At 41.0% G+C, this 13,548-nt stretch overlaps 2 protein-coding genes across 8 annotated transcripts in view; one reads left to right on the top strand and one right to left on the bottom strand.

The window, feature by feature from the left end:
• Positions 1 to 3,146: 3,146 nt before the first annotated feature.
• Positions 3,147 to 7,383, bottom strand: Oxsm (3-oxoacyl-ACP synthase, mitochondrial). 6 transcript variants are annotated; one of them, XM_048355971.1, is made up of 3 exons: positions 7,208 to 7,383; positions 5,301 to 6,308; positions 3,147 to 3,594 (listed from the first exon to the last, which is right to left on the bottom strand). In XM_048355971.1, the coding sequence occupies exons 2-3, from the start codon at positions 6,275 to 6,277 to the stop codon at positions 3,192 to 3,194; spliced, it is 1,380 nt and encodes a 459-aa protein (XP_048211928.1). In that variant the 5' UTR covers positions 6,278 to 6,308; positions 7,208 to 7,383; the 3' UTR covers positions 3,147 to 3,191. The 6 variants fall into 6 exon arrangements, with proteins under 6 accessions (XP_048211928.1, XP_048211930.1, XP_048211929.1 ...); XM_048355973.1 differs by having other exon boundaries at positions 7,140 to 7,382; XM_048355972.1 differs by having other exon boundaries at positions 7,204 to 7,382.
• A 5,513-nt stretch (positions 7,384 to 12,896) lies between these two features.
• Ngly1 (N-glycanase 1) overlaps positions 12,897 to 13,548 on the top strand; it is a 45,680-nt gene continuing 45,028 nt past the window's right edge. Inside the window, exon 1 of one of the 2 annotated variants that reach the window (XM_048355970.1) lies at positions 12,897 to 13,071. In XM_048355970.1, the coding sequence (XP_048211927.1) occupies positions 12,953 to 13,071 (119 nt within the window). In that variant the 5' untranslated portion in view covers positions 12,897 to 12,952. The remainder of the gene's footprint in view (positions 13,072 to 13,548) is intronic. The other variant, XM_048355969.1, reaches the window with a different exon arrangement.

Here is a 13,548-nt window from a genome sequence, read left to right as displayed (position 1 = left end):
AGAGAGACTGATCTTCTGGTAGGACAAATAGAAAATAACCACATAAGTAAACACTGAAGTGTGTTAGGAAGGGACTACTGCCTTGAACAATTAAAAAGTGGATTGTGGTGAGAGTGGTCAGCAATGTGGAGGAGGGGTTGGTAAATAGAATATTTAAATAAAGTGATCAGGGTGGTTGACAAGACAGCAATTTAAGTGAAGACTTGAAGATGAGAAAGACTTCACTGGAGATTTTAAGTCAAAATTAACTTTAAAAAAAAAATCTGCCTGACTGCTAACATTACAAAAAGATAGGTGTTACATGCTGCTTAGCAGGAGTATACACTACCCTTAAAAAGTGTTCTTGTGAAATTGGATTAAGTCTCCAATACATAGAAAACACAAAGATGGAGGATCATGTCCAGTGATACCACGTACTTAGAACCAGTAAAGTGCAGATACCACTCTACAGGGCAAATGACTTATTTCCTTACAAATAGTGAGAGGCCTTTTCAGCCTGTTACATTCAAGCTATACCTTCCAACTTGTGAGCCTCATTTGGCTCCTTTTTTGTGGGGGTTTTTTGTTTGTTTGTTTTTGCCAGTCCTGGGGCTTGGACTCAGGGCCTGAGCACTGTCCCTGGTTTCTTTTTGCTCAAGGCTAGCTCTCTACCACTTGAGCCACAGCACCATTTCGGGCTTTTTCTGTTTATGTGGTGCGGAAGACTTGAACCCAGGGCTTCATGTATGCAAGGCAACTAGGCCACATTCCCAGCCCCATTTTTGTGTTTTATGTTTTCTGTTTTGATTATGTTTAGTTGTTTTGCCATGCTAGGGATAGAAACTAGAAGGATCTCAGTCTGAGGATGGACCCAGCCACCTTATCTTAAAATTAGAACTAAAGAACAAAAAGGCTGGAAGCCATGGATCAAGTGGTAGGGTACTTAATAAGCGCAAAGCCCTGAGTTCAAACTGTAGTGCATGCATGCATGTGCACACACACACACGTACATTTTATTTGCATATATATATAATAAATTGGAAGATCTCAGAACTTACAAAAGGCGAAATGAATGTCTGAACCTACACAAGCCAGCTGCAGAGTCTATTCTAAAACTATTAGGCAAGTTATTTAATAAATGCAAAGTTCTTGTGGATTTGAAGACATCTCTCTCCATTCTCTTTTACCAGTGGCTCTTTTCTACTTAATATGCTACTCTAGTAATACCTTGTCTGGGGAATTACCTCCTGGATCTTTGCACTCTACATTATTATTCATTTATCCCCTGAACTGCAATATGATGCCTGTGTTTAGTTATTAATATAGTTAATTCCCTCTTTATCTGAATGCATTTTTAAAAGTCAAATATGTCCCTCTTGCTTCAAACCAAAATATAATTCTTTAAAATCTTAGAGAAAAACAAAAGATACAATGGCCTGTATAAAACATGAGGATTTATGCCCTGTTAATCTCAAGTAGACAATTTAAGCTAGGCAAGCAAAAATTCTGAATATGAGCCACAGCTTTCAACTATCCTGTGGACAAAGGATTTCATGTGGAGGGCATTAGCATAATACTTAAACAGACATCAAAAAAACAAGATGTCAGTTGAAAGAAACCTGGAGAGGTCAGCCAATTTACCTACTGCTAGAAAGGGAAGGTCTGAACCAGCTGAAAGAGACAGCCTTTTAACCTCTCATCTCTTCAGAAGGAATCTTACAAACATCCCTGTTGATGGTCAATGTTACAGACTGCTTATTTTAGAGAAAATTCTTAAAGGCCTTCAGTGATGTTCTAGAGCTGGGGGACGGACTGCAAAGGTACACAAAGGAACTTTAGGAAATGAAAAGTTTTTACTTTGACCAAAGTCATGGCTATACATATGTGTATATATTTGTCAAAGGTCACTGGACTACACACGTAATGTGGGTGCATTCTGGGCTGGAGGACATGGCTCAAGTAGTAGGGCACTTGCCTATTATGTGCAAGGCCCTGGTTCAATTCCCAGTACCTCTAAGAAAAGTTCACATTATTGTATTAAGTAAGGCAATGTGTTGGTAGTAATTAGGTTAACAATCAACAAATAGTGGTAGTTAAGAAGAATTAAAAATTGAATGGAAAGCCTTGTATGATTCTGCTGTAGACATGTTTTTTGTCATGGAAACTTTTGGGAATGCTGTGAGTTCAAATCCCACTACTGTCAAAAACATACCCTAAAACAAAGCACTTAATTTTCAACTTTATAAGAAATTTGGATTAGAACATCCTATTTCATCCAGGGAACTAGGTGATCATCTTTTCTTATAGTTTTTGCAATTTCCTTTTGTTTTGTTTTGTTGCCAGTTCTGGGGCTTGAACTCAGGGACTGGGCACTGTACCGAGCTTCTTTTTACTCAAGGCTAGCAATCTACCACTTGAGCCACAGCACAAATTCAGGCTTTTTCTGTTTATGTGGTACTGAAGAATCGAATCTAGGGCTTCATACATGCTAGGCAAGCACTCTACCACTAAGCCACATTCCCAGCCCTTGCAATTTCCTTTTTACTATATTTCCTTCAGGGAATTGTTTTCCTTATCTGTTCCTTGCTGTGCAGTGATATTTCTTTAAAAAAAAAAAAAAAAGAAGTGAGTCATTCCCAATAACCCTCATTCTTCATATGTTGGTTTGACTAGAAAGAGCAAAGATAGATACAGATATCGATATATGGATAATTGCTCAAGGGATTAGACATCACACAGTTGTGAAACCTACCTAAACAGTTTCAGCAGTGGTATTATGTGCATCCTCTATTATCTGATGCTGCAGTCTGAAGTACACATGGCGGGAAGAAAGGAAGGGAAGGCCAATGTTTACTTTCAATTACAAGCTAGAATACAAAAAGGAACTGCAACCAGCCAGTTGTTTTGCTTTCCATTTTGGTGGCCCAAACAGTAGAGTGCTAGCCCTGAGCAAAGAAAAGCTGGGGGACAGTGCCCAGGTCATGCGTTCAAGCCCCACCCACAACTAGCAAAAATAAAATAAGTCCTGTCCCCAATAAAAATGATCCTACAAAAAAAAATGATCCTACATCAAATATCAATTATGCCAAGACTGAGAAATCCTAACATTAATAAAGGGTATATGGGTACTGATACATAAATATATACATGTATATATCACTTCTACATTTACAGAATTTCAAAAGCCAATGTTTAATTAAAAATGACTCGTCCTATATGCCAGCAATACAAAGTGTTGCATTTGTACCGCCAAAACCAAAGGAATTGGTGAGTCCAATACATCTTTTCTCTGTTTTCCATTCCTGAGCCTTTAGTGGAACATAATTGAGATCAAATTCTGGTTCTGTACAATCCAGGTTTAAAGTAGGTGGTAGTCTTCGGTGGTAACAAGCCAGTGTGGTAAAAGCTGCTTCTACTGCCCCTGCAGCTCCCAGCAGGTGTCCTGTGGCTCCTTTCGTTGAGGAAACAGCAAGGGCATATGCGTGGTCTTTAAAGAGACGCTTAATAGCTTGGTTTTCAGCAGCATCTCCCAATGGGGTAGAAGTAGCATGTGCGTTAATATAGGAAATCTCTTCAGGTTGTACACCTGCATCTTTTATAGCAGCAGACATGCATCTAGAAAGAAGAGAAATTTATCAGAACTATGTGCGTTTTTGTATAAGTGATTCCTTATCTGAATGGCTTATGTGAAAGAAAAAAAGTACTCAAATATGCTGGGTGAATACCATCTTGGATATTATGGGAGGCAGAATGTCATTTGCATGAAAATGTCTTACCTAGTGCCTTGGGCTGATTCATCACCATAGGTTAAATACACTAACCTAATGAAACCATAATCTCAAATCAAATGTAATTCCATTCATCTGAAATGGCATTTTTCCTTGGGGGAAATATATGTGACTAATATTCCTTGTAGGAATTTCTTTGGGGAGGGATTGGAAAAATAGAGAAATATTTAGTTCTGTGTTTTCTTTTGTGTTTAAATTTTTTTTTTTCAAAACTAGGGTTTGAATTCAGGACCTTGAGCTTGTTCAACAGGCACTCTGCCATCAACTCAGGCTCCAGCCCTATTAATTAGTTGGCACATTTTCCAACAACCTACTAGCATCAGTGCTTTAAACAGCGTTTCAAAGTCCTCTTTGGTTAAGCTATACAAATTTTAAATACAGAGTTATGAAGCCAAAAATGAAACAAATCTAACTTTCTAAAAAAAAAGAATTTGGAAGAACTTTTAGAAATGTACATGTCAACATCTTTTCTTTATTTCATTTTCTCTGAATAGTCAGCTCAGAGTATGCTAAAAGATCTCTCCTACATTGATCAATCTGTATTCATAAACTGCATTGTTGAATGGCAACTCTTTTGTACAACTATTTCAAGATAATAAAAATTATTTTCTTAAAAAGGTATCTCCTACACATAACTATTTCTGCATATAACTCGTTACCATGATTGACATGACTAGCACAGCAAGTGCTCACTAATTCAGAAGGAATTTTGGTTCTATTCAGATGTCTGCTTTTATGAACATATCTGCACCCATTCATTCCCTATTAATGTCCAGTATCCACGGCTGCCTTTACACTACAATGGTTGAGTTGAGGATTATAAGATCCTATAAGCACAAAGTCCAAAACACTACTATTTGCCCCTTTACAGAAAAAGTTTAATTCCTGGCTTATTAATCTGGGTAAAACATAATATGACTGGCTGGGAATATGGCCTACTGGTAAAGTGCTCGCCTCATATACATAAAGCCCTGGGTTCAATTCCTCAGCACCACATATATAGAAAAAGGTGGAAGTGGCGCTGTGGCTCAAGTGGTAGAGTGCTAGCCCTGAGCAAAAAGAAGCCAGGGACAGTGCTCAGGCCCTGAGCTCAAGCCCTAGGACTGGCTAAAAACAAAACATAATATGATCTGACAAAGCTACTCTATTAACAGACCAAATTATCAAGGAATTTTTAAAAACTTAACTCATTAGTTATTTCTTCCACAACAATAATTCATGTTGCTATTCAAAATGTAGTCTTTAGACAAGCCACATTACCATCACCTACCAACTTGTTAGAAATGTAGAATCTTCTCTGGGGAAGCAGCTCAAGTGAGCCCCAAAGCCCAGAGCTCAAACTCTAGTACTAGTCACAAGTCAAATGTTCTCAAACATTTCAAGCAAAAAGTTAAAAAATAAAATTCTGTGTAATCTAAAACAGAAAAAATATTATATCCCCAAACCAATGATTACAATTTTCTTTAATAATTTGAGACTCCAATAAAGTGTCACATAGGAAAAATCATTTTGAACAAACCAATTATTCTTTACCTTAAGGCACCTTCTCCTTCAGGGTCAGGGGCAGTTATATGACCAGCATCACCTGAAAGTCCATAGCCCAAAACTTCTGCATAGATCCGAGCCTTCCTTTGAACAGCATGTTCATGTTCTTCCAGCACCAACACAGCAGCACCTTCTCCCATTACAAAACCATCTCTCTTTGGATGAAATGGTCGACAAGCCAACTTAGGATCTGAGTTTGTGCTCAGAGCCCGGGCCCTGGAAAACCCGGCAAGAGATAGAGGACTAATGCAAGAATCTGTACCTCCTGCCACCATTACATCAGCATCCCCATGGGCTATAAATCTGTAAGAATCTCCCACAGCATGAGCACCTGTAGTACAGGCTGTGGATACTGCATGATTGGGGCCCTTGAGTTTATATCGAATGCTGACCTGGCCTGCTGCCATATTGATCAGAATCTTAGGGACAAAAAATGGGCTGACTTTATTATAACCTTTTGTCTGAAACATAAAAGCAGTTTCAGAAACAATTTCAAGAGGAACCATGCCCATGCCAATTGCAACACCAGTAGCCACTTGATCTGCTTCTGATTGAGGATGCCAGCCGGAATCTTTCAGGGCTAACTCTGCTGCCCCAATGGCCATGATGGTGGGAGAAGACATGGATTTGATATCTGATTTGGATACAAAATTTTGTTCATTGAACTGACCTTCATCAAAACCTCTTGGCACACAAGCAGCAACACTGCAAGGGATACTCTTATACTGTTCACCAAGCAGTGAACCAATTCCACTTTCTCCATGGAGAAGAGCATCCCACACTAACTGAGTCCCCACACCAAGGGGAGTCACTAAGCCAATGCCTGTAATGACAACTCGCCTCCGCAATTTGGATGTTGGCACAGTTCCAAGAAACCTTTTATTTCTTATTATTTGTTGGCATGATCTTGAAAATTGGTGTGTGCTTGAAATATTTAGAAGATTTTGTAAGCAGCTTGACAACATGGTTGAGATTCAGATACCCAGAAATATATTCCTGTAACAGACAACAAGACAGGAAATATTCAGTTTAAATAGCCTAAGAGTATAAGACCAACCAAGGGAGTTCTCTTGGGGAGGTGACTAATGAGCTGTTACCAGGGAAAATAATGTGCAGGAACCAGATTTACGTCTTTAATCCTAGCTACTCAGGAGGCTTAAATCTGAGGACTGCAGTTTGAAGCCAGCCCAAGCAGGAAAGTCCCCGCCTTATTTCTTCCAACTAAGGACTTGTGGGTTCAAGTGGTGAGGCCCTAGCCTTGAGCAAAAATACAAAGGAGAGGCAGAGAGGAAAAGAACAAGGGAGGGAGGGAGGGAGGGAGGGGGAAAGAGAAACAGATACATGAAATAATCTTAAATTATATTTTATCATCAGCCATCGGCCTTATAAATCACTCCGTTTTTTAAAATATTACCCTCAAACATTCAAAGTTAAAGTGAATTGATAACTCACTCCATTTATTAAAACAGAATTGTGTAATTAAAACTACTCAGGTACTCCATAGCCTGATATGCCCTGCAGGGAGCATTTTCCCCCCAGGATTTCTGAGGATTTACTCTAAATGGTATTTCTAGTGTCAATGACAGAGCAAACACATTTCGGGGCCTACTTATTAGAAGTGGAGTGAATGGGCTTTATATTTCACATCAAGGATTAACAACCTTTGAGAAAGGCCATCCAGGACTAAGAAAAGCCCCGGGCCGAGTGTCTGGAGACCAGTGATTGAGACTCAAGCTTTCAAGGGAGGAAAGGAAGGAGCCTCTCCATTTCTCCAAGCCAGTAATCCGGATTCGGGGCCTGAGAGGAACCGGTCTCACCGCAGGGTACCCTGAGGGCCCGCAGGGGCGGGGAGTCAAGGAAGAGCCCTTCCCCGCACCGCCTCTTAACTCACACACCAGGAAACAAGGGGTGCGCTTAGAAATAAGGGCCGACGACAAGAAACTGATTCTGGGCCGCACACTTCCTTTCGGAATCCAGCCCCGAGCCGCTCTGGGGGTGGAGAGGTGGAAGCCAGAGAGCGTGGACCAGCGGGTAACCTGTAACTAGGACAGCGCCGCCGCGCGATCCGAGTCCTCCGCGCTGACGCTGGCGTGCGCATGCGCACACAGACGGGTACGTCCCCGCACGCACGCACACGTCATGAACGCACCTCCCCACGTCAGGGGTGCTCCTGCTAGTTGTCCTTGCGCGGCGTGACCTTGCTCAAGGTCACATGAGCGGAGGACGCGGGGACGCTTGGCCCGCACCTTCGGTGGGTCGAGGACCTGCCAGCAATGCGGTGAACCACCGTCTTCGCCCACCGCAAAGTACATTTGTTTTTTTTTCTTTTGGCAAAAACAATGCCCAGATGTTCTTATATTGTCGGAAAAGGGGCTGCATGGCATTCCGAAACCCTCAGAGGAAATTACTGTAGCCGCAAAGTTTATTTATGGTAGCACGAAAAGCAGAACTAACCAAAATGCCACACATCAGGAAATTGGCTGTGTAATTCTTTGTGGGTTTTCCAAGTAACATTCAATCACTTAAAATAAAATTTTTAAGACTTAAAAAAGTATTTTTGTAGGTGAACATTAGTGCGCAAGTACATGGAGTGCTTGTACATGGAGTTAGGAGATGTAAGTCACAAAACAATACATATGAATTGGTTTAAAAATCTGCGAGGATATACAATGATTGTGATTTTTCTCCTTTATATTAACACTTTTATTACAAGGTAAATTTGTAATAAAGTGTTTTACTCATATGTTTACCTCATGTAGCATCGTGCTCAAAATACCATACCCACTGTCAGGAATGGAAACAAGAAAATGAAGACAATCTTTCCAATTATGTGAAGAATTTACTCACGTCAGTTACTCAGTATTGGCTGTGGATATATCAAGGGAAAATATAAAATAACAAATTTAAAGGCAAGAAGTAATAAGCCATATTTGTAGACTATCTGCTTGCTGTTCTTCAGCTATCTTAGGTGTGAGTTTCATCTTCAGATAAAGGACTGACAGTGTAACTTACATCAAGACCTTCTAGTCATATTCATGTTTCTTTCTAGGTAATACCTCTTAAACCATTGTTTCTAAGTACAAGTATTTTCCCTTGGCTTTTTCTAGTTAGTCCAGGATTTAAGAGTTTGGAAATTTAGTTTGTCTAAAACAGTTTGGGAAAACTCAATTTGACCTTCAGTTATCATTGATCCTAAGCCTATCCAGGCACTTAGTCCTATGAACCTCACTCAGGAAAAACAGACTTCCATTAACAATTAAACACTTACAGTTACATAATAAACTTTGATGGGTGAAAAGTACATGTTTTGCCCTTTTGAAAATTGCTGTACGATACACCACAAAGGCTTCTAAATTTTTCTTCAAAACTAAACTCATGAAAGTTTTAGTGTGTTTTTTTTTCTATTGCAAAAGAAATGATAATATCTGATGGAATAGTAAAAAGGCCATTCTTTTTGTTTCTACCTCTGATCTTACTTCCAGCTCCAAAGGTATCAAGGATTTTATGATATTCTAATAGTTGTACATAAGTTAATTTCTTAGTGCTTGCTACAGTGCCATGGGGTTTTCTTGCGCCCCAATCACTAAATTGGTTCCATCTTATCATAGGTTCCTAATAAGACTTAAGTTTATCTTAAATCTTGGGTAATTGAATTAAAAACCAGCCTTCCACAAATAGCTACCATTTTCTATTAAAGATACTTCCTACCCAGCAAACTGATCTCACTTTTTTTGTGTGGTTCTAGGAATCAAACCCACATCACTCTTCAAGCACAAGAGGCAAATACCCTAACACTGAGCTGCACACCAGGCTCACTGTATCTTGACTGACTGTAATTTTTCTCATCTCTATACTTGTATATTCAAAAATATTCATTTTTCTTCCACTTCATGCTGGAAAGTAGAGCACAAAAAAGATCATAGTGTAGTAAAGGGAGGTAGCCATGGAAAATAATATATACAAACTACTGAAACAAATGCTACTGAAGAAAAATATAGTAAAATTAGTATATTATTGTAGCACCAAGGTGACAATGAGGTCAGTGTGGCCTTACATCTTACCTTACCTTTAAGTCAGGAAAGGTTTCAAGGAAGTGACTCTTGAATTGCATTTTAGAAATGAGTGCCTGCTAATTTAGTAAACTAATTGGAGAAGGACACCCAGGATTAAGAAGAGAACGGAGATCTGGAGACATCAAGTGTCAATATGACCAATGTCAAATTTGAGATATGGGACCAAAAAGTAAAAGCATAAGTGTAGAAGACTTGAGTGCCATACCAAGGCCTTTAGATTTGATCCTGTAGTCTGAATACTATATGCTAGCAGCATAATTTGGGGAATACATTCTTTTACTAACTTTAAATTCCCAAGAAAAGACCTGATAAATTGCCTACACCAGTCTTTCCTACTTCTTTTTGTCTTAAACAAGCTATTTCATAGAGTTAAGTTACTTTCTTGGATCCTAACACCATTTGACTTTATAAAGTGGACATGGAAGCCAAAGAAAATATATCCTCAGATAGATGGGTGCTCTAGATAGATCCTAACTTTAATAGCATACTTGGTAAATAGGAAAGATGTGAAAATGGACACAGGGAAGAGTTAAAACTGAGAAAAAAAATACGATGATCTGAACTAAGGCATTGACAAGAAGGCAGGAAGCCAGAAATGGAGACCCTGCTAGGATAGTTTGTTATTGTTTCTGGTTCTCTCACAGAAGTCTCTCTTTTTCTTGACCTTCTTAACCTCTCATGTGAAGGATTTTGTTCAAATTCTCCCACCTCTATAAACTCCTCCTTTTAAACTAAAGTTCATAAATTTGACTGTGTATTGAAATCATCTGAAGGGCTTGCTACTACACAAACTGCTGGCCCCCACCTCTCAAGATGGAGCTTGATAATCTTTGCTGGCAAAATTCCTCTTGAGGCTGATACAGCTGTTCTAAAAAATTCATGACTTCTGGGCTGGGAATGCGGCCTACTGTTAGACTGCTTACCTAGCATACATGAAGCCTTGGATTCGCTTCCTCAGCACCACATATACAGAAAAAGCCAGAAGTAGTGCTGTGGTTCTAGTGGTAGAGTGCTAGCCTTGGGCAAAAGGAAGCCAGTGACAGTGCTCAGCTGAGTTCAAGTCCCAGGAATGGGGGGAAAAATCATGACTTCCACGAAAGGGAGGAACATGCTTATCTCTTTCTTTGCTCATAGGGCCTGGACATGATCACTTCATAAATATACGATGAAAGAATGAATTATGGAATGAATGAATAAACACATGCACACGTTCATGCCATTACATTGGCTGGTGTACATTCACTTTGTTTGAATGTTTCTTACCAACTGATTCTTTGAAAAAAAAATTTATCTTTTTTTTTTCTTTTTACAAAACCCTTTTGTTTGGCTAGTGGAAGACTACCTGGATATAAATTAGTATCATTATTTTTGTCTTCCCTACACATTAAGAGTCTCTCTTGTCATCTCAGACCACTTAACATAAGGCAGACACAATATTATTACTCACTTAATGTAACCAGACAATAGTGGATTACCACACCAATTCCTGAATAGCTTCTACCTTTCTTCTATTTGCTAAGGCCATTATTGAAGTCAACATTTCCTTTTTCTTTTTAAATCACAAAAAGAGATCCTGGTAAAAATGTAGTTCACAACTTTTATAAGTATATGGCCATCGTGTTTCCATGTTAAAGATGTACTTAATAAAGGGGGAGTTGTAGGAAAATACCATTATGTTGGAACAAGGAAAAATCAATTGAAAGAATAGAAAATTCCCAACTGATTTAGGAGCAAATCATGCTTTAGTTGAATCAATGAGTATAAAGAGGTCAAGACTAACTTAATATTCTTAAGTTTTCTAAAGGAAACCAAAGAATCAAAAGCTTTAACTTGACTCAAGTGAAGTAAGCAGGCTAAGCAAACTGAAACAAAATCCCTCATTACATAAGTTTCCTTAATACTTTGCTAAATAGTGGTATCCAAAAGGATTGTACTCAAAATGTTTTTTCTTATACAATCTAAAACATTTATTATCTAATCCTTTATAGTTAACTGTCAGCTGTAAGTAGCCACTGAATAAGGTCCCTGAATTATTAAACTATTATATGAGTCAGAAAAATGTTACTGCACATTTAACTACTGAAAATTTTTGGTTTCAGTAGGAATTAACACATTATCTAATGAACATGGTATTCTTTTTTTCTTTCATCTCCCTTTCTCTCTCCTTCCTTCCTTCCTTCCTTTGTTCCTCTCTATTCCTCTCTCTCCCTCCCTCTCCTTTATTCCTTCTACCTCTCCCTCTCTCTTTCTGGTGCCCATATTGAGGCTTTAACTGGTGTTCTTTTGCCCTTCATTCCCATTTGGCTTTTTTGCTCACAGTTGAGGCTCTCCCACTTGCGCCATGTGTCCTATTTCCACAATATTCTTTAAATTGCTCCCAAATTCTTATTACTAAAAACTTATATTTGGCAGAAGACTAGTAACTGAAATGGATGAAGTAGCTACTGATCTTGTTCAGAGATATTGGAAGCAAACAGATAATGAGGTATGGAGAATGTTTAAGAGAGCTAGGTGCTGATGTGGCTCATGTCTATAATCCTAGCTACTCAGAAGGTTGAGATCTAAGGGTTGAGGCCAGCCTAGGCAGACAAATTCCAGAGACTTATATCTACAATTAACCAGCAAAAAGCTGGAAGTAGAGGGTGACTTGTGTCAGAGAAACTGGCAGAAAAAGCTGAACTCAAGGCTCCTAAATTCAAGTCCCAGTACATATTCTCATTTTCTCTCTGTCTCTGTCTCTGTCTCTCTCTCTCTCTCTCACACACACACACACTCACACTAGAAGAATATATACCGAAGTTACTTAAATAATGTATCTTAAACAGAAGATCAACAAAAACAAGGAAACATTTTTAAAGGCTACAGGTGAGGCAGAGGATGGATTAGAAAGGTGAGGCTGCAAAACAAGAATCACAAAAGCATGCTTATTGTAACTATTGGATGCAAACTTTGATACGATTACTCTTCTTTCATTCTCTTTTGTTATTGTGTATTTTGTGCAGTCATGATAAGGTAAACTGAGTATACAACCTGTTAATACATTGTCACATGACGTTTAACGGGCGCTCCTTTGTAGTAGTGTAACACGGTCTGCATAACACTGGGATTCGGCAAAGAATCCACAGAAAAACCCAGCAGGATTTTTGCCACGCTTTTGTTGTTGAATACCAGATGAAGGACTAGCTGTAACACTGTATTTGTGGGGAAGGGAAGTGGCAGGGTCTTCTGGCCCAGCGGCGAGGCAAATCCGTAATTCCACCATCATGCACCAGCTCCAGCTCCAGCTCCAGCTCCAGCACCAGCACGCCACGTCGCCAGCCCACAGGGATCCGCAGCGCCCACAACCAAACCCCACCCCTCCGGGGAAACCCCGCCCCCACGCGGCCTGGCCCCGCCCCACGCGGCCTGGCCCCGCCCCTCCTGCTCCTTCTCGCGCAGTTCCGCTCTCTCCCTCGCCTTCCCTCGCCCCCTCCGCCCCCGCCTCGCTGCTGCAGCTTGGGCGCTGAGGCGCCTGCTCAGTGCGGCCCTCGGCGTGCGAGGGGCGGTGACGGCAGAGGGTGTACCAGCATGGCGGCCGCCGCACTGGGTTCGGTGTCTCCGGCCGTGGCCGAGCTCTGTCAGAACCCCTCGGAGACCTTTCTGGAGGCCTCCAAGCTGCTGCTCACCTATGCCGACAACATCCTGAGGTGCGGGCGGGCTGGTGGGCGGGCGGCCGCGGCGTCAGGGCGGCCGAGGTCTGGAGAGCCCGGCCGGGCTGGAGGGTGGGGAGGCCGGTGGGGCGGCGCCAGGGGCCGGCGGGCCCACCCCGCACGGATCGGGAGAGTTCACTGCAGTCACCGGGTCCGGATGGCGGTGCCCGGGCCACTGAGGACGGGCGGGGCGGGGTGGGCCGGGGCTCCGCCCCGCACCTCGGCCCTCACCCGCGGCGTGGCTTCCACGTCGAGCTCATCCGTGGGTATTCACGGTAGTCATGTTCGCCTCCCGTTTCGTGAATAATACGAAAGCGTAATACAGCTGCCGGTGGTGGGTGTTCAGAACTTCTCAGGCCCGTGATGGAAACGTTGCCTTTGGTAAAGTGACACTGTCTATATCACTATCTAGAGTCTACTTTTAAGAGTTCCTGGAGGCATCCATTTGGGAGAGGTGAAGTCATTCGATTCTCC

The sequence above is a fragment of the Perognathus longimembris genome, chromosome 10 (assembly GCF_023159225.1).
Source record: "Perognathus longimembris pacificus isolate PPM17 chromosome 10, ASM2315922v1, whole genome shotgun sequence".
NCBI classification, from domain to species: domain Eukaryota; kingdom Metazoa; phylum Chordata; class Mammalia; order Rodentia; family Heteromyidae; genus Perognathus; species Perognathus longimembris.
The sequence above is the reverse complement of the archived record's forward strand: the minus strand, read 5'-3'. Positions and strand labels throughout refer to the sequence as shown.